Source organism: Pseudorasbora parva, chromosome 9 (genome assembly GCF_024679245.1).
Source record: "Pseudorasbora parva isolate DD20220531a chromosome 9, ASM2467924v1, whole genome shotgun sequence".
NCBI lineage: Eukaryota > Metazoa > Chordata > Actinopteri > Cypriniformes > Gobionidae > Pseudorasbora > Pseudorasbora parva.
In genome coordinates this window covers 18,084,275-18,109,541 of record NC_090180.1, presented here as the reverse complement: position 1 = coordinate 18,109,541, position 25,267 = coordinate 18,084,275, and the positions used below count along the sequence as shown (strand labels likewise).

General features: G+C 38.3%; 1 protein-coding gene across 2 annotated transcripts; it reads left to right on the top strand.

Moving 5' to 3' along the window:
• Window positions 1–62: 62 nt before the first annotated feature.
• scp2a (sterol carrier protein 2a) lies at window positions 63–24,348 on the top strand. Of its 2 annotated transcripts, none has more exons than XM_067454222.1 (16): window positions 63–217; window positions 1,606–1,660; window positions 1,737–1,808; window positions 1,942–2,073; window positions 3,344–3,408; window positions 3,489–3,615; window positions 3,701–3,764; window positions 3,874–3,960; window positions 5,701–5,851; window positions 7,296–7,443; window positions 7,528–7,635; window positions 12,304–12,457; window positions 14,034–14,124; window positions 17,659–17,788; window positions 20,244–20,323; window positions 23,558–24,348. In XM_067454222.1, the coding sequence occupies exons 1-16, from the start codon at window positions 65–67 to the stop codon at window positions 23,651–23,653; spliced, it is 1,713 nt and encodes a 570-aa protein (XP_067310323.1). In that variant the 5' UTR covers window positions 63–64; the 3' UTR covers window positions 23,654–24,348. The 2 variants fall into 2 exon arrangements, with proteins under 2 accessions (XP_067310323.1, XP_067310322.1); XM_067454221.1 differs by having other exon boundaries at window positions 64–217; window positions 14,028–14,124.
• Window positions 24,349–25,267: the final 919 nt, after the last annotated feature.

Sequence of the window (25,267 nt, the reverse complement as noted above, 5' to 3'; positions counted from 1 at the left end):
CATAGGTATCGTTGTACCATAAAGAGTTAAATGTGGAGTTAACTGAGGATAGAGCGCCATCTGTATGATATTGTGTGCACTGCACCCAGTGGTTGGTGTGTTTATAACCAGCTGCTGCTGTAGTGAAGTTCAAGTCCGGTTGATCTGTCACAGCGCAAACTTGAAGATGACTCCAGCAAGAAACAGGGTTTTTGTTATCGGGGTGGGAATGACAAAGGTAAACACATGATTGGCCTCATATTAGCGATCTGTTATTGTCTGGTTTGCTATTGTAAAGGCAACTAAAGTTATAATGCAGCCTAGTGCGCTCTTACTGGTGATCATACCTGTGGTTACAAATCCTGCAGTAGCCTAGTTATAAAGTATATAGATATTCGTTGTCTTATGTTTTCGCCTAGTATCATCGTGTTTTATTAAACTATTACAGTTAGCATGGTGTTTGGTTATTAGCTGCAGAGTAACTAGCCTTATGCTAAAGGCAGATGGTTTGGAGGTTTATTTCCTTTAAAAATGAGTTTCTTATCAGAGATGTGTGATTCTTATCGATGTTGAGTAACTGTAGCAGTGACCGTTAGACTTTCACAGAAACGCAAAGATATGAGGATAATTCTGTAAATATGACCCTGAATTATACGTGTTATAGGTTACTGTGCAAAACGACAATGAACGTGACTTACGCAATCTGGAAAGCTCAGAGCTCAACTAACGTTACATCACGTCGGTTTCAAGTTGACATTGAACGACTTAATCTTGTTATTATTATAGTATGATTGGAAATGTTACTTTTTTGAGCAACTTTTTAAATGAAATCAATCGCAAATATTTTATGATGCATTACATCCCTTCATAAATATTTTATAATAATAATAAAATAATATATGAAGACAAATATTTATTTTATTTTACATGTGGGTTGTTGACATTTTCACTGTCACAAGATTAAAAAAAATATAATTATTAATTGCACCATTTAAAATGCACCATTAAACATTTCTTTGTCATACCCATTGATATAAAAGCTGCTTTGTCTAGATTTTTTAAATTTTTGAGCTAAATTTTAAAATTGTGTGACAGTCTCAAGCTTGGTTCTATAAATTACAAGTTTGATAAATTAATTAAAGTTAAGTGTACAACTGTTAATAAATCAGGCATAATTTTTTCAAATGTCTATTTTAAAAGTTTAATTTGTTGCAGGACCCCATTCAAGGCCATGTTACCGTCAAGCCCATGACGAGCACATGGGAATATTTAGTCTCAGAATTGTTAAGAAATATAACTTTTGGAACGACTATAAAAGTGTTTATATCGGTTGTCCTTCGATGCGACCATAGGACACATTTCAGTAAAAATGTTCAAAAAAAGAATTTACAAAATTGGTGACGCTTATATTTTCTCCAACATCTGACTTCACACATAAAAATATATGTTTTTATTTCTTTCTTCAAAAGTGGTGTTTTAAGAAAAATTTAAAAGCATTTTTACTTCTTATTTTTCAACTACCCGTGTCCAAATGTGTCTAATGTACAGAATATGCAATATTAAAATTCCAGGTAACATTTCAAACTACACGGTTCCAAAGTGTCATGTTTTTGTCCTGTTCTTCAGTTTGAAAAGCCGGGTGCGAGAGACATCGATTACCCAGACATGGCCAAAGAAGCAGGTGCAGTTGCTATACCTCATTGTAATGTGTAGAAATATGAATGTTTTGTTCTTGAATCATTTCTGTTGTGGCACAGGGGAGAGAGCGCTGACAGATGCTGGAATCAAGTACAATGCCATCCAGCAAGCATGTGTAGGCTACGTGTACGGTACGTCATTTTTGTCAGTTATGGATATAGTATATTTAATAATATGCCAACATGGTTTTAATGCCTTACACATTGACTTGTATGTTGTCTGATATCTGTGCTGGATTGATGTGGGTTTTCTGTATTTCTCCAGGTGATTCGACATGTGGCCAAAGGGCTATTTATCACAGTCTGGGTTTGTCAGGGATCCCAATAATTAATGTCAACAATAACTGCTCAACCGGCTCCACAGCGCTGTTTATGGCCCGTCAGCTCGTTCAGGGAGGTGAGATGTTCACAATTACACCTGTCCCTCTGCCCCATGCTTACTCTGATTGGCTCGATCGTCTTTCATTGGCATACATGATAGGAAATATAGTTCTGTCTAGAGGCTACACAATCATGGGGAAGACTGCTGACTTGAGAGTTGTTCAAAAGATGACCATTGACACCTTGCACAAGGAGGGAAAGACACAAAAGGTCATTGCAAAAGAGACTGGCTGTTCACAGAACTCTGTGTCCAAGCACATTAATAAAGAGGCGAAGGAAAGAAAAAGATATGGTAGAAAAAAGTTTACAAGTTTACAAGCAAGTTTATCAGGATAACCACACCCTGGAGAGGATAGTGCAACAAAACCCATTTAAAAATGTAAGGGAGATTCGCAAAGAGTAGACTGCAGCTGGAGTCAGTGCTTCAAGAACCACTATGCACAGACGTATGCAAGACATGAGTTTCAGCTTTCGCATTCCTTGTGTTAAGCCACTCTTGAACAACAGACAACGTCAGAAGTGTGTCGTAAAAAGACAAAAAGTGTTGGACTGCTGCTGAGTGGTGCAAAGTTATGTTCTCTGATGAAAGTAAATGTTGCATTTCCTTTGGAAATCAGGGTAACAGAGTCTGGAGGAAGAGAGGAGAGGCACAATCCATGTTTTTTGAGGTCCAGTGTAAAGTTTCCACAGTCAGTGATGGTTTGGGGTTCCATGTCATCTGCTGGTGTTGATTCAATGTGTTTTCTGAGGTCCAAGGTCAACACAGCCGTTTACCAGGAAGTTTTATAGCCCTTCATGCTTACTGCTGCTGACTAACTTTATGGAGATGCAGATTGAATTTACCAACAGGACTTGGCACCTGCACACAGTGCCAGAGCAACCAGTACCTTGTTTAAGGACCATGGTATCCCTGTTCTTAATTGGCCAGAAAACTCGCCTGACCTTAACCCCATAGAAAATCTATGGAGTATTGTGAAGAGGAAGATGCGATATGGCAGAAACAACAATGCAGAAGAGCTGAAGGCCACTATCAGAGCAATCTGGGTTCTCATAACACCTGAGCAGTGCCACAGACTGATCGACTCCATGCCACGCCACATTGCTCCAGTAATTCAAGCAAAAGGAGCCCCAATTAAATATTGAGTGCTGTACATGCTCATACTTTTCATGTTCATACTTTTTAGTTGGCCAAGATTTCTAAAAATCCTTTCTTTGTATTGGTCTTAAGTAATATTCTAATTATATGATCAGCGCCTGTATATAATACAAAAAAATCTTGCGCTCAGGTTTGGCCGATTGTGTTCTTGCCTTGGGCTTTGAGAAGATGGAAAGAGGTTCACTATCCTCAAAGGTATGAGTACAATTCACAGCTCTTTTAGAATACCAGTGATGAAATCTGCCCATGTCTCATATCACCTCATGGGTTTGCAGTACATGGACAGAACCAACCCTATGGACAAGCACATGGAGGTGATGATCAACCGTTATGGGATGGCGGCAGCACCTGCTGCACCTCAGATGTTCGGCAATGCTGGTCGAGAACACATGGAGAAGTACGGTAAGATGTGGGTGATTTGTGGCTTAGATTGATTCTGAACTGCAGTCTGGTTCCTTTCGTAACAGAAGCTGTCTGTAATCTATAGGCACGAAACCAGAGCATTTTGCCAAAATTGCTTGGAAGAACCACAAGCATTCAACCAATAATCCGTAAGTTTGATTGGCAGCTTGTTATAAAGGAAATGGCTGTTTATTTCTGCGCAAAATGAGTTCTATTTAGTGTTTGATTCTGTCTTTTCTCCTCCACATTCACTTTCAGATACTCACAGTTTCGGGATGAATATAGTCTGGATCAGGTCATTAACTCCCGGAAGGTCTTTGAGTTCCTCACACTCTTGCAGTGTTGGTAAGTTGAGAGCTGTGGTGAATAGTTTGAATATTTACAGAAGCATGGCGATAATCAGTATTCAAAGTTAAACTCAATAGATCTACCACACTATTAGTATTTACCACAAAAATATTTTTCCACTGAAAAAAGAAAAAATCTGGATAACGGTGAATCACTTAAATCAGCGTTTCTCAAAGTGTGGGGCGCGCCCCACTGGTGGGGAATAGAGACATGACAAGTGGGGCACGACAAACGGGAGGAAATTTGTTAATTTTTTGTGCCCATCTCTATTAACCTTTTGAGCGGTCCCACATGGGATTTTTATTTCTATGCCCCTGAGAGTACGGACCCACATATGGGTTTTTAGAATGTTTAGTGACGTGACATAACTGTCAGATTCAAACGGTGGGACGCGCTTCGGCTGGCACTGAGCCAGATGCATACGCGCTCAGCTCTTGACATACGTCATGCAGTGTTTTCAACCGCATACTGTTTATTTTAGGTTTAATTGAATAGGTAACATTTAAATACACAAGTACTAGTAAAACAATACATTTAGAGTTTGTAGAATACACACTGGTGTCTTTGGAAGCAGCAATAACAATCCATTCAAATATAATTGGCCGACATGTTTTATTCATATCAGATACACAGTGTAAGTAACTATAAAGTTTGCTCGATTCTTCTCCCAGTTCACCGGTCACTTACTTATTCCAAGAGAAGCTGATGAATATACGTACTGCAAATCCGATTGACAGGACTCTGAACTGCGGTGCATTTGTTCAAACGTGGCAGCGCCCATCTCACATTATAGATCAAAATCAAGATCATTTATAAAGGGGTTTAAATGGCAAAACACACCTACAATTGGATTATTAGACAGTTGATGACATGGTAAGCAAGTATGTCAATATTTTGAATAAAAAATAAAAAAACGTAATAAAAGCGATACATCTGTCATTCAGCGCTTTTTTGATTGTGGTGAGTCACGTGATAAACATGACGCGTTGCCATAAAAAACATTAAGATGAAACGTTCTAAAATAACGTTGCCTTAAAAAAAACTCAGCTAAAATATTTTGACTGTACACATGAAAGTTTTAAATGTGATGTTAATCAAATAAATGTTAACAGGCAAACTTAAACCCTAGATAATTACCATTTTGTTGGGTGATTGGGGACAGGTGGGGCTCGTGGCCCTTCCCTACCTCCAAAGTGGGGAATGGCAGAAAAAGTTTGAGAAACACTGACTTAAATGAACTCGAATCCATACGTGTTAAAATACATACTGTTTCAACAGTATAGTCACAAGACATACATTATGTGTGTTCATTGATGGTTATTAAAGGTGTAAAGTTTTCGATTTAATGACTTGGTTTGGTCTTTCTTGCCTTCCTCATGTATAAACCTGAAGAAAAACATTTTCTATTCAAAATTATTTGTATAAGCGACAAAAAATGTATGTGAGCAGCTCATGTAATGTGTTAGGAATACTGCCTTACAACTCCAGTGAGCAAGGTAAAGGGGACTATAGTGAGGAAAAACTCACTAGAAAGCAAACATATTATATGGCAAGAAATGTTCGGTACACTTGATCTATTTTTGCTTTGTCTTTTTATTCTCTTATATTTTCTGGGGGACCTCTTAGAATTTTGGAGGACTTGTTGTATTACTACATACAGTAGTTTGTTACATATGCTGGGTCCATCATCCTGTTCAACAGAAGCAGAGGTTTATATTATCTCCTATTTTCCTGTAGCCCGACATCAGATGGAGCAGGAGCTGCAGTGCTGGCCAGTGAGAAGTTTGTGAGGAGTAACGGACTGGAGAAAAAGGCTGTAGAGATCATTGCTCAGGAAATGGTCACAGACCTCACCACTACCTTTGAGGAAAACAGCTGTATGAAAATGGTAAGAGTTGCTGATACTGACATCTTGTTGAGCAGCACTCAACCTCAAAAACATAGAACTAAAGCTTCACTAATAAAACTTTAAAAGGTATGACTTTTAATTTTTTCCTTAAAGAGGTGATGAATTGAGAAATTAACTTTCCCTTGAGCTTTTGATGTATGAAAGATCATGTTAATATAAGAAAGAATATCCTGTAAGTTTCACAGCTGAAAACTTCCTTGTTAGTCAGAGAAAAGCTTTTATAGACACCAGGCCCAGAAAACGGTCGTGTGCGCATCTTCACGTCATCTGTTGCGAAAATTCAGTAGCCCCATCCACGACTCATGGAGCTGTTTGGCTCACGCTAGCCAGCAGCAATAAACATGCCAGAGAAGATAGCAAGATATTGTGCTTTTGTGGAAGAAAATAGTCGCTGCATAAGCTTCCTTCGGATCATATATGAGGAATGTATGATACTTCATTTATTTTTAATGAAGTTCCAGCTCATGTAGGGAAGACTGTATGCGTGTTCGCTTCATTTCACTGCGGAATCGCTTGTAAACAAGTCTAAGGTTGATGCTGGATTTGCAGACATATTGAGATTAAAACAATGCTGCGCCTTCCATATTGCATCCGACAGGAATGGTGCAACACACACACACACGTGCGTGCACGCCCAGATCAAGAAAGGAATATTATTTCCCTATTTGAGATTTACCGACCTGCCGAGGGGCTTACGTTTTGGTAGCCCGTCTGGAAAACACATAGCCCCGGGACTACTATTACATATAAAAAAATATGTTTTACTTGCATAAGTGTGTTGAACCATTGCTGTCGGATTCAATATAGAAGGCACAGCATTGTGTTTTAATCTCTTTTAATCTGTCTGCAAATCCAGTATCGACCAGAGACTTGTTTACAAATGATTCCGCAGTGAAATTAAGCGATTTTATTCACCGATGGGGCAGGCCAAGTAATACAAAAATAATATTTCAATCAATTGCGGGTGGATGAGAAATAAATCATTGTGTTTGTTTGATAAAGACGTTTACGAGCCCTGTGATCGAGAGAATCATTCAGGTTACCGCTTGCAAAACAATCCCTCCCTCATGTGAACTGAACTGAAAGGGGAGCTGAAGCTCATTCAATATGCAAATCTTATCCAATCCTAGCCGTGGGCGTTTACTTCCAAGTCTCCGGTGCGGCACACCCATCAAAGCCCAAAAAACAGGGTAGAAAATAGCTTATTACTTATTAGTTATGATGTTTTTGAATGTAAAAACCACACAAACATCATTAGCTGATCTCAGACAACAGTATAGAAAAATAAAAAAGCCATTTCATGACACCTTTAAAAGCATGGTCTACCTCATAATTAAAATTTGGTCATCATTTACTCACCCATATGCCACTTCAAACCTGTATGAGTTTCTTTATTTTCTTTTTTTTACTCTGTCCACTATAGGTTGGCTATGACATGACCTGCCTTGCAGCTAAGAAGTGCTTTGAGACCTCTGGTGTGAAGGCGTCAGATGTTGACGTCATCGAGCTGCATGACTGCTTCTCGGCAAATGAGCTCATCACCTATGAAGCTTTGGGACTGTGTCCAGAGGGTGAGATGAACGGCTTCACATGTGCATTTGTATCAATTTTTTTAAAACAGAGGTTTAGATAAGCAGCATATTTGTGATTTGTAGGAAAAGCTGGTGAGCTTATTGATCGCGGTGATAATACATATGGTGGCAAATGGGTGATAAACCCCAGTGGAGGACTCATCTCAAAAGGACACCCGCTTGGAGCTACAGGTATGGTTTACCAAACACACCTGATGCCAGATCTGGGTGCATTTAAAGGAATAATTCACCCTAAAAATGTATAATCTGACATAATTGACTCACTATCATGTCACTCCAAATCTGTTTGACTGAAACACAAAAGGAGAAGTTTATCAAAATGTTCATGCTGCTCTTTCCAGAAGCAGACAGTGACTAGTGGTTGTCAAGCTCCAAAAATTTTTTTTTTTTAGAAATCTTGAGAGAGATTTCTTTTTTTTTAACGTGTTAATGTGTCTGCATGGGGCACCACCAGCAGAGGGAGACATGTCTCTTAACTAGTGAATCAATACTAGATTAAAGCAGTACATCAATGGTGCTCCTGGCTTGAGTTACTCCCAGCCCTTGGGTTCCTAACATCATCCTTTAAGCTCTCCATTCATCCATCCAGCCACACTGAACAGCAGGTAGATGGTGCTGGTGGAAAAGGTTAAATTCACTTGATGTCATCTTTTGTCCTACATATGCATCCTCTAAATCTGTTCATCATCTTTTTAGTGGTCTCCAATCAAGGGGCGGATCTAGACTACCGGGGTGGCCTGAGAAAAATAATTGCTGCCTCTGAATTATCCCAGCACTAAATATAAATGTAAGCAGTGTTTCCTGTACTGCTGTGGTGCCTCAATGTGATTTCATTTAAAAATGTGTACCACAAAATAATCCCAAGAAAACTTCCTATTGGTTGTCCTTGCGTGCTGTGCTCGTGTACAGCACACCTAGTGTAATCGGCTTGATTTAACAAATTACTTTTATGAACTAGTTTTGGGTTACTCAAAACACAGCACAACCAGTGTAGCCCAGTTCATGAACAAATTTGACTGGTTTTCAATTTGTTTTTGAATCAGAAAATTACTTCTTTCTGGCTAATTCAGAGGTACTCTTAGAAATGTAATCCCATCTGGATAGGATAAGTCTGGGATTGTGTATTGTTTGGCAAGCCGATTCTTCTACTGCCCTCTCCACTTTCATTATGGATAATATATCTTTTTGCCATCTGACGAAATAATAAACTGAAATAAGTAAGAAAATCCTGATCAGTAGATTACTTTAATCTTACTTGAATATCTCTTTCGCATATTTATGGAAATTAATGTGAATGTCAGGCCATAAATCTACATGAACTATGCATGGATGTGTTCTTTGGTGTTGCCACACCTCATAGTACTAATGCCACCCCTTAGCTGGTATGTGTCAGTGATCCACATGGATGGCAGGACCTAAGATTTCCCAGCAGAACTTAGCTTAAAGCATCACACTGCCTCTGCCGGCTTACCATCTTCCTATAGTGGATCCTGGTGCCATGTATTCCACAGATAAGTGATGCACACGCACCCAGTCATCCACGTGATGTAAAAGAAAACATGATTCAGGCTTCCATTGCTCCGTGGTCCAGTTATGATGCTCACATGCCCACATGTTGGTGCTTTCGGCGGTGGACGGGGGCCAGAATCGGCACCCTGACTGGTCTGCGTCCATGCAGCTCTATACGCAACAAACTGCAATGCACAGCACTGTGTATTCTGACACCTTTCTATGAGAACCAGCATTAACGAGCAATTTAAGCTACAGCTTATCTGTTTGATCTGACCACACGGGCCAGCCTTCGCTCCCCACGTGCATTAATGAGCCTTGGCCACCCATGAAACTGTTGCCGGTTCGCCACTGTTCCTTCTTTGGACCACTTTTGATAGATACTGACAACTGCAGACCCAGAACATCTCACAAGAAGTGCAGTTTTAGAAATGCTCTGACCCAATCATATAGCATCACAATTTGGCCCTTGTCAAACTCAATCAAATCTTTACGCTTACCCATTTTTCCTGCTTCTAACGCATCAACATTGAGAACAAATATTCACTTGTTGCCTAATATCCCACCCACTAACAGGTGCCGTGATAAAGAGATAATCAGTGTTATTCAGTTTACCTTGTCATAATGTTTTGCCTGATCGGTGTATATTTAAGTACTGAGAAATTATAATTAACTACATGTTCTCACTATAGGATTAGGGTTATGATTAGAGTATGCTTAGGTTAGCTGCATGTAATCATGCACAATTACTACTTAGTAATAGTAATTAATATAGTGACTACATAAAGCATGTTACAAGGACAATGTAAAATGAAGGGATACCTAATTTTATTACAATTTAGAAAATAGATCCAACGTTGATCCAGTCTTGACCCTCACATCTTCTACAAAGAGTTGGGAGTCACAGGCTTGCACTGGCTGACTGAAAAGGTCTTATTCTAAGTCGCTTATCCGGTTGGGATAATGAACAAAAGTGCAAGCAGTTTAGCCCAACAGGATAAAATGTTCAGCCAGAGTGGTAACACACGAGTCAGAACCAAGGGGTTAAGGTGTGGTGTCAAGTCATTGGCTGTCCAGCTCTGTGGGAGCACATCAATTTGCTGCAGGGGGTCTTAACCTAACTGGACAGTGTGAGATCATAGAGTTTAGAAGCTGCCCATCATCATCATTCTTCATCATTACTATTAAACATTATCTACTGCCCAAGGAACTACACTGCAATCCACAGAAAAAGAAATTCTTCTTAGTTAAAGAGCCTATATTATGTTCCTAATTTTATGTTAAGATGCGTCCAAGGTCAAAAACACCTTAATTTTCTCATAATATACATTGCACATCAGCTCATTTCTCAAAGAGTCTTCAAACGGTTCATTCAAAGATTCAGTCTCCCAGAGAGCGTACTCTACCTCGATTGGTCAGATGACCCAGTCTGTTGTTAAAGGCCCACTGAAGTGCCTTGAAATGTGCCGCATTATTCAATGTGTTGACGTAATTTCCCCCTGAAACGGTTAGCAGCTCCTCCCCTTTTTTGAAACAGCCAATAGCTTTTTGTTAATATACAGTTTGACTAGAGCCTTTCTGTTTGGGAAAGCTAGTTTCCTCTAACAGTTTATCATCATAATCTCCTTCATATCGCTTTGAAATGCAGCATTCTGTGCAGAATTCATATGGGTCCGATATGTTTTGTTGTCTGCGCCGACTCGCGCATATGATCCGCGCTGCGCTCTAATGTTTGTAGTCTAATGTCTGCGCTCTGCTGCGGTGTGTGAAACTAACGTGAAAACCGACTTCATTCGCCTCCAATGAAAGCATATTTACACTGAATCGTGTCCTATCGCATAGTGCACTATGTGCCTTTCACCATGTAGAAATTAGTAAATGTGTGAACAGCTGACCGATTTCAGCCGCAGCTTCAGCAGTGTAGGGGGCGGGCTTTAGATTCTAGAGAGCATTTGATTGGACAGAAGATTTGACGAGAAGGTGAAGTCTGCGATGAGATCATCAAAATGTGTCAACAGAAGTGAGAGACTGTAAGTTTTGAATGCTTATATCTCCTAAATGCAAATTTGGTCACTGTTTTCTAACACATCAGCTTATTCATAACTTTAAGGCTAACATAGTCACACTAAAAGCTAAACAACTTCAGTTTTGATTTCAGTTGGCCTTTAAGTCGTCACCTTTATTTATATATCGCTTTTTACAATACAGATTGTTTCAAAGCAGCTTTACAGTCCTTCGTATGCTGTCATTGGATGACCCCTTACAGTGTGACATGAAATATTAATATCTGAATTTTAGATTCGTTACAACTTGATGCAGTTATATAAACAGTAACAATGGCGTCAATTTTACCGTATCAGTTTGTGCCCAAGCCCTCATCCTTTGGAAGTGCATGCAAAGTTGATTTGCTTTCTCAGCACAGAAACCAGGATCTTCTAAATATGTCAACAACACCAACCAAACTCTTCCAGGCCTCAGCTACTACTAGTGTTTGAGGGCGGGTCGAGGTAGACGTTGTTCGCGGGCAACCAATCAAAGCCATAGACTGGAATACACTGGAACACTGGAACTGCTGACGACTCGTTTCAGGCAATTCAGAATCGATTCTTTCTTTTAGGAGACAATAACTTTTATGTCTAATGCACTTTGACTTTGACCTTTGCAATTGTTAGTTTAGGAAATGTTCAGAGCAATAGAATATCATTATTTAAAAAGCATTTTCAATCAATGTTGCAGCATATTTAATTTGTGTCAGGAATGAAAACGAGGCGGTTAGAGATCGAAATAGCGTTTTCAATTTATTGTACAGTTTGTAACAAAATGCCACATCTTTCCAAAGTACTTATATAGTAGACAAAAACTCCATTTAAAAAGTCTGGAAATGTATAATTTTTAAAATGAAGTGATCTAGGACCTTGCATGCCATTATAAAACCTTAAAAGTCAGTATGGTGTCATCCTAACTAACATCGGGAAAAATATTTTTATAAACTTTATATAATTTATATATATATATATATACTTTATATTTCATTGCTTAATCTTTTCTAATCCCTGGTTATAGTTCATCATTCAAAGAATATTAACATTATAGTACAATATGCTGTACATGTAATGACAAATCTTCAGAGAGTTTTCAATTACATTTTTTTATTACATTTTTATTGATTAGATTTTATTCAATAACATTTTGGACAAAGAACTTCAGGAATGTAGTTACACTTTATGCCATGCCATGAGGTCACAGAATATAGAAGCAATGAAGGCAGATGGCTGTGACATTCAGAGCGAGTGTGCGGTGGATGAACTCTGGCCTGTTTTCATGGCTCAGGTCTGGCTCAGTGTGCAGAGTTGTGCTGGCAGCTGAGGGGCGAGGCGGGGCCTCGGCAGGTCCCCGGAGCAAAGGTCGCCCTGCAGCACAACATCGGTCTTGGTGGAGCGGTGGTGGTCACTCTCTACAGGATGGGCTTCCCTCAAGAAACAAGGTATGTTGAAAGCTAATATGTTTTTAAGTTAACAATCATTGAATATCTGGCACGGATATATCCAGCTCACCTCTTGTACCAGCTCACCTCTTGCTCACCTTTTTGTTGATGATACTATATTTTCAAAATTCAGTTTTTCTAATCATATTCCAAAATCTCACATAATATTTGCATTTATAGACTACAGAGTCAAAAGTTTTGGGTCGTTACGATTTTTAAATGTTTTTTTTTTTTTTACATGTCTCAAGGCTGCTTTTATTTGATCAAAAATACAGTTTTATATTTAATTTAATTTTTATTACTTAATTTTAATAATACATTTTAAATTACTTATTCCATCAGCCGTTTCTCCAGTCTTTACTTCAGGATGCTTATTTGGTGTTTTCTTTTTAATAATTGTGAAACATTTTCAAGCATGATATATTTGTTTTCAGGATTCTTTGATGAATAGAAAGGTCAAAAGAACAACATTTATTTGAAACATACACTTTTGCATCAATTTCATCAAACATCAATGCATCAAACATCAATGCATCAAACATCAATTTAATGGATCCGTGCTTTCTTAAAAATATTAAAATCTTGTTTTATTTGGGATTATTAGATGTATATCTATATTAGATTTATATCTTTGGTTTATACATACCTTTTGTTTGCTTGCATAATATCAATGTTTGTTTAAGTTTTATCCATTATCATGTATTCATGGCCTTTTTACAGCACAAAAAAAAGAGAAATGCAACAGTTTAATTAGCATTTGAAGTTCTATGCTTGAATGATTCAGCTCTGTTACATGTTTGTTTAAGCATACAGAAGGTGGGTACAAAATCCAAGGTACAAAAGATTATATTTCAATCTACATAAGTACTTATGGATCTGCATAAAACTAGCCATATGGGTAACATTTATTAGAGGTATTAGCGGCACCTTATGAATCATTATTTAAGCGTTTGTAAATAGTTAATTCATAATTTATAAAGCAGTTATTAATAGAAATTAATAAGCAGTTTATAAATGCTTTATTCTTGAATTATAATCATATCTATAATGTGTTTAATAATTGTATTTACATTCTATCAATTTTTTTTATTTTATTTATTTATTTATTATTAATTTTTTAATTATTACAATGTCCTAGAAAAATACTATTCCCGTACACCTCCAGAAAAACGAAACTAAGCCTCTGCAATCTGATTTAAAAATACATTTCTGTAAACGTTGCTGAATATAAATGCACCTGGGTAACAGGGGTGCCAAAATACAAATAATGCAATTTGTATAAAACAGTAATAATAAAAATGTTTTTAATTGGCAAAACTACCTCAGTACTAACTTTAAAACATTAGAGAACAACAGTGCTGAAGAAAACTGAGCCTTTAAATCTTTTTTTTTTTTTGTAAAAGCTTTACGAGTCACCAATAGTTCTCACTTTAGATGAGCTCACAAAAATAGTTAACTCACTTATATGTTAAATGCTGAAGTTATTTTACATAGATTAAGACCTTTGGACTATATGTCCACCATATATGCACTAGAAGTGGTGATGAACTTGCAAACTAAACTTTCTCAGCTCTAGGATCGCCGCAGTGCCCACAAACGCATCCAGTGACATCAAAGGCTTCAAAGCTTACACTGTCTTTAAGGAGATAGAGAAGAAGCTACAGGAGGTAATTCATCAGGAATGAAGCTCTCACCAATTATAACATGCAAATAAGGCTCTGCCTCTGTACATTGACAGTGAGATTTGTTAAAGGCATAGTTCACCCAAAAATGAAAATTCTGTTATCAATTACTCATCCCTCATGTTTTTCCAAACCTGTTAGATGTTTCTCAAGCATGCTTCATAACACACAAGAGTGAATGAGCTTTTATTTACATAATCCTTGATCAGCAATCATAAACAGAAGCTCAACTAAACCTGCTTGAAATGCGAGTTCAAACCTCTGAAGCTGAAATGTGCTGCGTAACAATAATGAACCTCATTGGTTCTTGTGAAGCTCAAGTGTGCTGCGTAACACACGATAATGAACCTCATTGATTCTTGCTAAAGCTTAAGCGTGCTGCGTAACACACGAAAATTAACCTCATTGGTTCTTGTGAAGCTCAAGCGTGCTGCGTAACACACGATAATGAACCTCATTGGTTCTTGTGAAGCTCAAGCGTGCTGCCTAACACACGATAATGAACCTCATTGGTTCTTGTGAAGCTCAAGCATGCTGCCTAACACACGATAATGAACCTCATTGGTTCTTGTGAAGCTCAAGCGTGCTGCCTAACACACGATAATGAACCTCATTGGTTCTTGTGAAGCTCAAGCGTGCTGCGTAACACGATAATGAACCTCATTGGTTCTTGTGAAGCTCAAGCGTGCTGTGTAACACACGATAATGAACCTCATTGGTTCTTGCTAAAGCTTAAGTGTGCTGCGTAACACACGATAATGAACCTCATTGGTTCTTGTGAAGCTCAAGCGTGCTGCGTAACACACGATAATGAACCTCATTGGTTCTTGCTGAAGCTCAAATGTGCCTCACAACACGAGTGAACTTCATTGGTTCTTGCTATAGCTCAAATGTGCTGCATAACACAAGAATGAACTTCATTGGTTCTTGCTGAAGTTCAAGCGTGCTGAGTAACACACGATTATGAACCTCATTGGTTCTTGCTAAAGCTCAAATGTGCTGCATAACACAAGAATGAACTTCATTGGTTCTTGCTGAAGTTCAAGCGTGCTGAGTAACACACGATTATGAACCTCATTGGTTCTTGCTGAAGCTCAAATGTGCTGCATAACACAAGAATGAACCTCATTGGTTCTTGCTAAAGCTTAAGTGTGCTGCGTAACACACAATATTGAACCTCATTGGTTCTTGTGAAGCTCAAGCGTGCTGCGTAACACACAATAATGAACCTCATTGGTTCTTGTGAAGCTCAAGTGTGCTGTGTAACACACGATAATGAACCTCATTGGTTCTTGCTAAAGCTTAAGTGTGCTGCGTAACACACAATAATGAACCTCATTGGTTCTTGCTAAAGCTTAAGTGTGCTGCGTAACACACAATAATGAACCTCATTGGTTCTTGCTAAAGCTTAAGTGTGCTGCATAACACACAATAATGAACCTCATTGGTTCTTGCTAAAGCTTAAGTGTGCTGCATAACACACGATAATGAACCTCATTGGTTCTTGTGAAGCTCAAGTGTGCTGTGTAACACACGATAATGAACCTCATTGGTTCTTGTGAAGCTCAAGTGTGCTGTGTAACATACAAATGAACCTCATTGGTTCTTGTGGAAGCTTAAACGTGTGAAACAAACTGTTGGTTTACCACACCTGATGTGTGAGTGATGAATGTGCAAGAAAAAGCCTAAATTAAATCTGTTTATCATATAAAGCAATCAAGTCTTTTCAGAAAATGTGGATTAAACCACTAAATGAATCTGGATTATTTTATAATCTCTTATGAACTTTTAGAAGCGTCCAAGTGGTAGTTGCATAGCTGCCATTGGATGAACAGAAATCTCTCATATTTCATTAAACATATCTTCATTTTTGTTCTGACGATGAATGAAACCATACAGGTTTGAAACAAAATGAAGGTGAGTTATAATGAACAAATTTTAATTTTGAGGTGAACTATTCCTTTTAATGTCTTGTGACTGTATTTCAACCAAAAATCAGACACACAGATAGATGAACATGAACAATGCCTTGTGGCTCATTTCCTGGAAAGAATCATATTCCTGAATCTCTAAATCACATATCAAATGACTTTTTAAAGCAGCACTAGCTAACTTTTCAACCTTCATAATATATTTTCAAGACTCTTGTGATGATACATCGACTTAAAATAGATTGAATGACACATCTGCCATAGCCGGATGGGGTCTGTATCGTTTGTAATCGTACTTTAATCGTACTTTAATCGTAATCGGTCTGTGATATTTGTTTATTTGTCTTGCCTCAAGCTATAATGCAAATCGATTTTTCAAATTTGCAGATTCATATATGATATTATGATATTGATGATATATGGTTATTACCTACCCCTCAAACATTGAATTGAAGTATCATAGGTTCTGTAAAACGGTAACTAATAGACTAGGCTACTATAATGACGCTGACTTGTAAACGTGAGCGTTTCATTTGGCGATCATTTGGCATTTGAAAAAAAATAAAACCCATGAAATGATATTCATATGACATGCTGAAACATATGCCACTGTACCTGGGATGAAGACATTTCATACGCGACGCAAGCAGAACAACTGAATGTGAACTCCTGCAGTGTTCAGGGTACTGATGCGCAGATCGGCTTTTTTCCAACCCGTGGGGCTGCTTTTATGAAATTATTTGGCCCGCCCCGCACCACTGTATATATTTTTACAACCCGCCCCGCCCCGCGACCATTAAATAGACATACTAGGAATTGTAATGTAAATGAAAGCAGCCTTTATTTAAGCCTGAAAGTGCTTGGAAACGAAAATGAACCATGAATTAGGTCATAGCCTACTAATAACAAGATAATGATAAACATTTACAAAGCACAAACCTCGTCTCTCTCGGCAACTTCTTCACTATCATTCTCCCACTCACTAAACTCATTTATCTTTGACTCGCTCGGCTGGCTGGCAGGAGCTGCTTGGCTAGCCGATTTCGTGACATGTCTTGTGACGCCAAAGGTTTTGGGACATCACACAAGTTATGTTGCTACAGCCATCGTATTGTAACCTTATCAAAGAACCTAATAAAATATGAAATAGATATTTTTCATTGCGCGGCCCGCGGGTTATGAGACGACCCGCGCATCACTCAGGGCTATCATGGTTGTCAAGTCAACAAATGCACGCGCGCATCCCCTGATGTAGGACGACAGAGTTTACGACAGTAGTAGAGGACAATACTATTTCCTAACTGTAGGGGAACCCTGAGAGCAAAAGTTACCTAGTGCTGATTTAAATTGTTGTAAATCTTCACTGCTAGTATTTTAGAAACTGAAAAATAGTAAAGTAACATACTTTTAAGTGAAGTATTCTGTGAATAATTATTTATAATTTGTAAAAAATTATATCATTTATTACTGTGTTACATTTTGTGTTTAGCTTGATTCATATATTGTTTGTTAACAGCCATTTTCTGTATTCAAGCTAATAAAAAAAAATTGATTCAGAATTACTAAGTTATGTAATTATTTCTGACAGGAGGGTGAGGCGTTTGTAAAGAAAATTGGAGGTGTTTTCGCCTTCAAAGTGAAGGATGGTCCAGGTGGAAGGGAAGCATTATGGGTTGTGGATGTAAAAAATAACAAAGGTTCAGTGACCAATGATGCAGGTGTGTTCAGATTATTTTGTCACCTATATATACACTGCTCAAAAAAATTAAAAGAACACTTTGATGGAAATGAAAATGATCAACCTACCGGAGCCTAAATTCAAAGACACCCTAAAAATCAAAGTGAAAAATTATGCCGCAGGCTAGTCCATTTTGTAGTCAATTTCATAGCAACAACTCGAAATGGTACTCAGTAGTTTGTATGGCCCCCACATGCTTGTATGCTTAACTGACAACGTCGGGGCACGCTCCTAATGAGACAACTGATGGTGTCCTGGGGTATTTCCCCCCAGATCTGGACCAGGGCATCACTGAACTCCTGGACAGTCTGAGGTGCAACCTAGCGCCCATCAGATGGACAGGAACACAGTGTCCCAGAGGTGCTCTTGGATTTAGGTCAGGTTTCCATTCAATGTTATCAATTCCTTCTTCCTTCAGGAACTGCCCTGCATTCTCTTGGCTGGGCATTGTTGTGCACGAGAAGGAACCCAGGACCCACTGCACCAGCATAGGGTCTGACAATGGGTCCAAGGATTTTAACCCGATACCTAATGACTGTCAGTGTGCCATTGTCTAGCCTGTAGCGGTCTGTGCATCCCTCCATGGATATGCCTGCCCAGACCATCACTGACCCACCACCAAACCAGTCATGCTGAATGATGTGACAGGCAGCATAACTCCACGGCTTCTCCAGACCCTTTCTCGACTGTCACGTGTGCTTGGGGTGAACCTGCTCTCATCTGTGAAAAGCACAGGGCACCAGTGGCGGACCTGCCAATTCTGGTGTTCAATGACAAATGGCAATCAATCAAGCTCCACGGTGCCGGGTAGTGAGCACAGGGCCCACTAGAGGACGTTGGGCCCTCAGGCAATCCTCATGAAGTCTATTTCTGATTGTTTGGTCAGAGACATTCACACCAGTGGCCTACTGGAGGTCATTTTGTAGGGCTCTGGCAGTACTCACCCTGTTCCTTCTTGCACAAAGGAGCAAATACCGGTCCTGCTGATGGACTAAGGACCTTCTGCAGCCCTGTCCTGTTCTCCTAGTGTAACTGTCTGTCTCTTGGAATCTCCTCCATGCTCTTGAGACTGTGCTGGGAGACACAGCAAAACTTCTAACAATGGCACGTATTGGTGTACCATCCTGGAGGAGTTAAACTGCATGTGCAACCTCTGTAGAGTATCGCCTAATGCTACCAGTAGTGACACTGATCCTAGCCAAATGCAAAACTGGTGAAAAACTGTCAGAAAAGATTAGTTGGGAAAAAAATTCAGTGGCCCCCACCTGTAAAGCCATTCCTGTTTTGGGGGTTGTCTCATTGTTGCCCATCTAGTGCACCTATTGTTAGTTTCATTAACACCAAAGGAGCTGAAACTGATAAAAAACCCTCTCTGCTACTTAAATGACCAGATTAATACCCCAGTAGTTTAACTGACTTGATGCTATTCTCTGATTAAAGTGTTCCTTTAATTTTTTTGAGCAGTGTGTATACACTCACCTAAAGGATTATTAGGAACACCTTTTCAATTTCTTATTAATGCAATTATCTAATCAACCAATCACACGGCAGTTGCTTGAATGCATTTAGGGGTGTGGTCCTGGTCAAGACAATCTCCTGAACTCCAAACTGAATGCCAGAATGGGAAGCAATTTTGAGCATGGCACAGTTGTTGGTGCCAGACGGACCGGTCTGAGTATTTCACAATCTGCTCAGTTACTGGGATTTTCAAACACAACCATTTCTAGGGTTTACAAAGAATGGTGTGAAAAGAGGAAACATCCAGTATGCGGCAGTCCTGTGGGCAAAAAGGCCTTTATGATGCTGGAGGTCAGAGGAGAATGGGCCAACTGATTCAAGCTGATAGAAGAGCAACTTTGACTGAAATAACCACTCGTTACAACCGAGGTATGCAGCAAATCATTTGTGAAGCCACAACACGCACAACCTTGAGGCGGATGGGCTACAACAGCAGAAGACCCCACCGGGTACCACTCATCTCCACTACAAATAGAAAAAGAGGATACAATTTGCACAAGCTTACCAAAATTGGACAGTTGAAGACTGGAAAAATCTTGCCTGGTCTAGTCTCGATTTCTGTTGAGGCATTCAGATGGTAGAGTCAGAATTTGGCGTAAACACAGTGCCGGTTCTAGGATTTTTCTGTAACGGGCCATTAAGGAGCCACATTTTAGATTCAGGGGCCACGTACAGGGTACATTAAAAAAATTAAAAAAGGAAGGAAGGAAGAGTGGTGTTTTATCCATACTAATACAAACACAGTATTAGTATGGTGTTCCTAATAATCCTTTAGGTGGGTGTATATGAACTACATAGTGAAAGTAGGGAAAAATAAAAAATAAATGTTTATAGGTAATTTGAACTCCCAAATTCAGTGTCTCCAAGAGCACTATTTTACAAACAGTCTGACAATTCTCTGTTAACTTCCCTCACAGATAAAAAGGCAGACTGCACCATCTCTATGGCTGACTCAGATCTTCTTGATTTGATGACGGGCCAAATGAATCCACAAACGGTACGTTTTGATGATGGTTTATTCTCAGAGGTCTGTTGTACTTTTTTATTAAGAAAATTAACATTGAAGCTGTACTAATAAGTTAGTGTGTGGTCAGTTGGTCAGTGTAGTTTGAGGGCTAAATAAAGTTTGTGAGTTTCTTGGGACAGTGCCATTGTTTCCAGGATTAGTCCCTCTTAAACCATGACCCACAGACACACTGACCATTCGCCTGGCCTGCTAATTTATCCCCTTCAATGCAATTATCTTACAAATTACGGCCATCACAACAGTTATAGACTGTTACATCAATATTGACTCCATTTAAGCTTTGTTTTATGCCTTAGGTTTTTTGCCTAGTGTATAATAAAAAAAGCTGAATAAATCCAATAGACCTACATTGAAGGACCATATCTAGAGATCACGATGTCATATCTTGCTTTGTTTATTTCTATTTATATAATCTCAGTAACTACTTTGTAATTAGCAACTAAGGCTGGGTATCAATTTAGATTTCCTTATTCAGTTAGATTCTGATTCAAAACCACTCGATTCAGTCTGATTCAGATTAATTTGGTATAATGTACATTTTGCTTCAATTTGAAAGACATTCTCTAATGCTATAAATTATAGTAAAAAACAAAACAAAACAAATTTATAGTCATTTGTTCATGAATCGGACTACACTGACTGACTGATTGTGCTGAATGTTTTGATTCATTAAAGCTACGGTCCGTAGTTTTTCTCTGTATGAAATCTGCAATTGCAGTTATTCACGGAATTATCAACTTTCGTGAATTGTGCCTCGGCACGGCACAGCGCAGATGAATCCAGTGTTTTGAGGAGAGTATGCGGCTGTCAGTCACTGCGCCGGTGTGGATACTGTACTTTAGAATCATAGTTCTACTTATAGATTCTACTTTTTGAAAGTATGACCAACATAAGAATTTTCACCAGAAAATGTAATCTGAACATTTAAGTAGCTAACGTACACTTCTGTTCTGACCAACTAAGGGGGAAAAAAGCATTGCAACAAATCGTGATGATTAAATCTAATGATTGCTTATCATATCACGTCAAACCATGCAAATTATACTTTGTTTTCAAACTGTTAATGTTAACAACATCAGCATTGCGTGAATACATTTAATGTGAATAAGAGCTACCTGTAGCTCAGTTTTCAGTTTTTTGTGCAGTCTAATTTCTAATTGTCATATACCAACAAATTAATGTGGAGTTAAGGTGAACTGCTCCCTTTCATAGCTAGCACAAAATAATTGATATTTACCATAATGCACACAGCAAAACGAAAAAAGCACAACAGAGAAAACTCTGTAACTGTATGAATTAAGCGAACAAGTGTCCAGCTGTAAAATAATTTAACCATTATAATGTTTAACCTACCCAGCAGAAAAAATGCGATCTCTGCGTCCGTTTTCACATCCGTTCACACCACCTTTCGAAAGCCCTTTTTATCCTCGGGCCCAGTTGAAGTTTCTTTTTTTTTTTCTGTAGCCACTCTGAAAGTCTTTGCATTTTACAACGGGTGAATCTCCAGTTGTCATTGGTGCTTGTCATTTGAACCTTTCTGAATCCACCATCAAATTTATAAGTTTAATTATATCAAGTGCTTTGAGAAAAGGCTATAAATCTCCACCTTTAATATCCTCACACGCATATTATAGCCTATCAGCTTGTACACCTTCTTTACTGTATGTGTACTGATGTGAAGTAATGATGCAAAGACATGCTTGAATTTCCTGTGGAAATCCACCACTGGTATTAAAAACATTGTTGCAAGCTTACCATTGGGAATGGGGTTAAGGTAAGCAGATAGTTTTGAACACTGGCTGGTTATGTACTTGCTCAAAAATGTATTTTGGATAATCTTTAACCAAAAAGAAGTTACAGACTGCAGCTTTAAGAATAAACGGTTCATAAGAGTAATTTGTTCATAAATCAGATTACATTGATTGCGCTGTATGTTTTTGATTTGTTCAGTCACAGTTCAGTTCAGTTGAGTCACTTGATTTGAAAAGTCACTTGATCTGTTAAAAGAACCGGTTCATAAGAGTCATTTGTGCATGAATCAGATCACACTTTGTGTGCAGCCCACAAGTTTTTTTTGTGGTGTGCTGTGTGTTTTTTGTTTTTTTTTAAGCTTATGTTCAATTTGACCTGCAAACTGAAAATATGAATTAAAATGGTAAATTCAGCATTTACTGCTGACAAGTGGTGCAAAAACACTGGCATATACAGTGAAATATCATTGATATCCAGATATTTTTTTAAATGGTCATGTGCAATGACAATTTATATTTTTATCCAGTCGTAGGTAAATGGTCCAATGTTAATTTTTAATCAAAAGTTGCATCTTTGCATCATAATGTAGCTGGCTGCTTTTGCGACGATAGCCTTTCTGATTAATCTGATGTCAGGGATGACCTTTAACCTGTAATGTGCAGTCAATAAAAGTTAACTTATCTCTATGGGAAAAAAGATTAACATGGAGTCACTTTGACTTTGCCTTGATCTGGCATTAACTATCATGAGATGCATGCGGTATTATGTTTCAGATTTATCCCCCAAAAAATCCTGTTGCGTGTCCAAGAATTTCTTTTGACTTAATCATACACATTAAAGTACACAGAGCCTCCTGACACAGAAGGTTGACATCAGGATGACACTGGAAATCTTTTATGCAATTCCAAATCGGTTAATGGCTTCTAATGTTTTCTCCGCTGACATGAGTTTGAGCATAAAATATAGATTGTTTTCATAAGCCTTTTGAAATGTTTGCCCCCTGTCATTCACACCCATCTGTGTTGATGTCTGTGGATCGCTGCATCAGGCGTCAGATGGTTTGACAGAAGCTTCATCTAAAAATTAGCCACTCGTTTTACAGTAATCCTCCATTAAAGGAATCATTTTCAGTTTAATCCGAAAGAGAAAAGCTGGAGCATTTAGACCTCAAATCCGTCATGCTCATCATGACATGTCAAATGTAGCAAAAGTCACAAGAAAGGTTGAGGAAGCAGTGTTAAAATATAGCTTTTTTATCTTTTAATTGTTATTATAATAAGAATCCTTTTAAATAATGCATTAAAGTAAAATATTGAATATTTATACACAATCAGAAATTAAATTATATCAATTAGCGAAAATGTTTCAGTTGTTTTGGTTTTAGTTAAGTATAATAGCCCTTATTTATAAAGCCCTAATTTGTTAATCTTGTACTCTTTTTTTTTTTTTAAGGCATTTTTCCAAGGAAAACTAAAGATAACTGGGAATATGGGAATGGCCATGAAACTTCAAAACCTTCAGCTGACAACTGGGAAAGCCAAACTGTGAAATCACGACTTGACGAACAGGAAAGTGGCACAAATTCATCCAAATGTGTCGTGTGGAGAGATACTCGTTAATTAATTTCTAAAATTGTATTTGTGCCATATAACGATGAGTCTGTTGGTCATTACATAAACGTAGCTGCATAAAGCACTGTATGTTACTAACCTACTTGAAAGACACAAGCAAAGCATGTCAAAAATGATCCTATACAATAAGTAAAGCTTATTTGGATGAAGATTGATAATGTTGCTCTTGTAGATCATAATAATATTAATCTTTGGCAGCCACAAGAGAGCTAAAACTAAAAATCAGGTTGAACTGACAAGAACTATGTCATGTTTCCTCAGGAAAGATATCACAAAAAAGGCACAGTAAAGTGACTTTGCTCAAATCTGCATATTTCAGTTGTGATTCGTTAATCACCATTTGAACGGTGAGACTGACCTCTTTTTTTTCTGTTTATAGCGTCACTGGCTTTATAATGTGCATCTATTTGACTAACATCAGTTTAATCATTGGAATTCTGCAAAGACTTATTAAGGACCTTCATATTTACATTGTAGTGCCACTACAAATCAAGACCTTGATACAGAAATTCTCATTGAATCTTCGAAGGTATATTGGTTAATTTTTAAAGCAAAGCATTGATCAAGTTTGTAAAAAAGACATTTCTAATAAATATTTAATTTACTTTAAAACATGCTGTCAATTTCCTTCAATGTTTTATTATAAAATAATTAATAAAATACAGGTTTGGTAACTCTTTTGTATGGGGAATACATATTCACTATTAACTACGACTTTTGCCTTAAACTTCTAACCTTGGTTTTGAGGCTTTCTCCAGCAACACTCTGTTTTTATGGTCGTGCCACAATGAAGACTTGGAAATAAATTCCCACTGCTATGATTGGATTAGATATGCATATTTAAGGAGCTTCAGCTCCCCTGAGTACACATGAGGGATTGTTTTGAAATGTGTGGTAAAACGGTAACTGGAATGAATCGCCCACATGGGCTCAAAACTTTATCAAACACACACAATGATTTATCTTTCATCCACCCACGATTGATTGGAATGTTATTTTTTTTTATTACTAAGCCCTCCCGATTGGTGGATATAAGCACAAACTGCTTCACACACACACACACACACACACACACCAAGTACGTTACAGAGAGCATGATCAAAACTTACGCGTTGACATTTTTCCTTCAAATATCAAGTCAAGAGAGTGAACAACGCACATCAAGAAAGGAATATTATTTCACTATTTAAGATAGCCCGTCGGCAGGCTGGTGATACGTTTTGGTAGCCTGTCTGGAAAATGCATAGCCCCGGAAGGTTGGGTTTTGGTAGCCCAGAGGCCTGTTGCATAAAGCTAGCTGAACAAACTCTGAGTTTCAGAGTAGGTTTAGAGTTGACAAATCCAGATAAATCCAACCTGGTTTAGATCAAGTTCAACCGTTTCTCAAAGCTATAAACTTTCTCTGTCAACTCAGGTTTAATTCAGAGCTAGCAATTAACTCTGAAGCGTGTGCACCTGAAAGTGTGGCACGTGCGGCAAACAGCCAATCACAGTGTCCGTTTGATTCACTTCTCTTCTTTGAGAGAAGGCA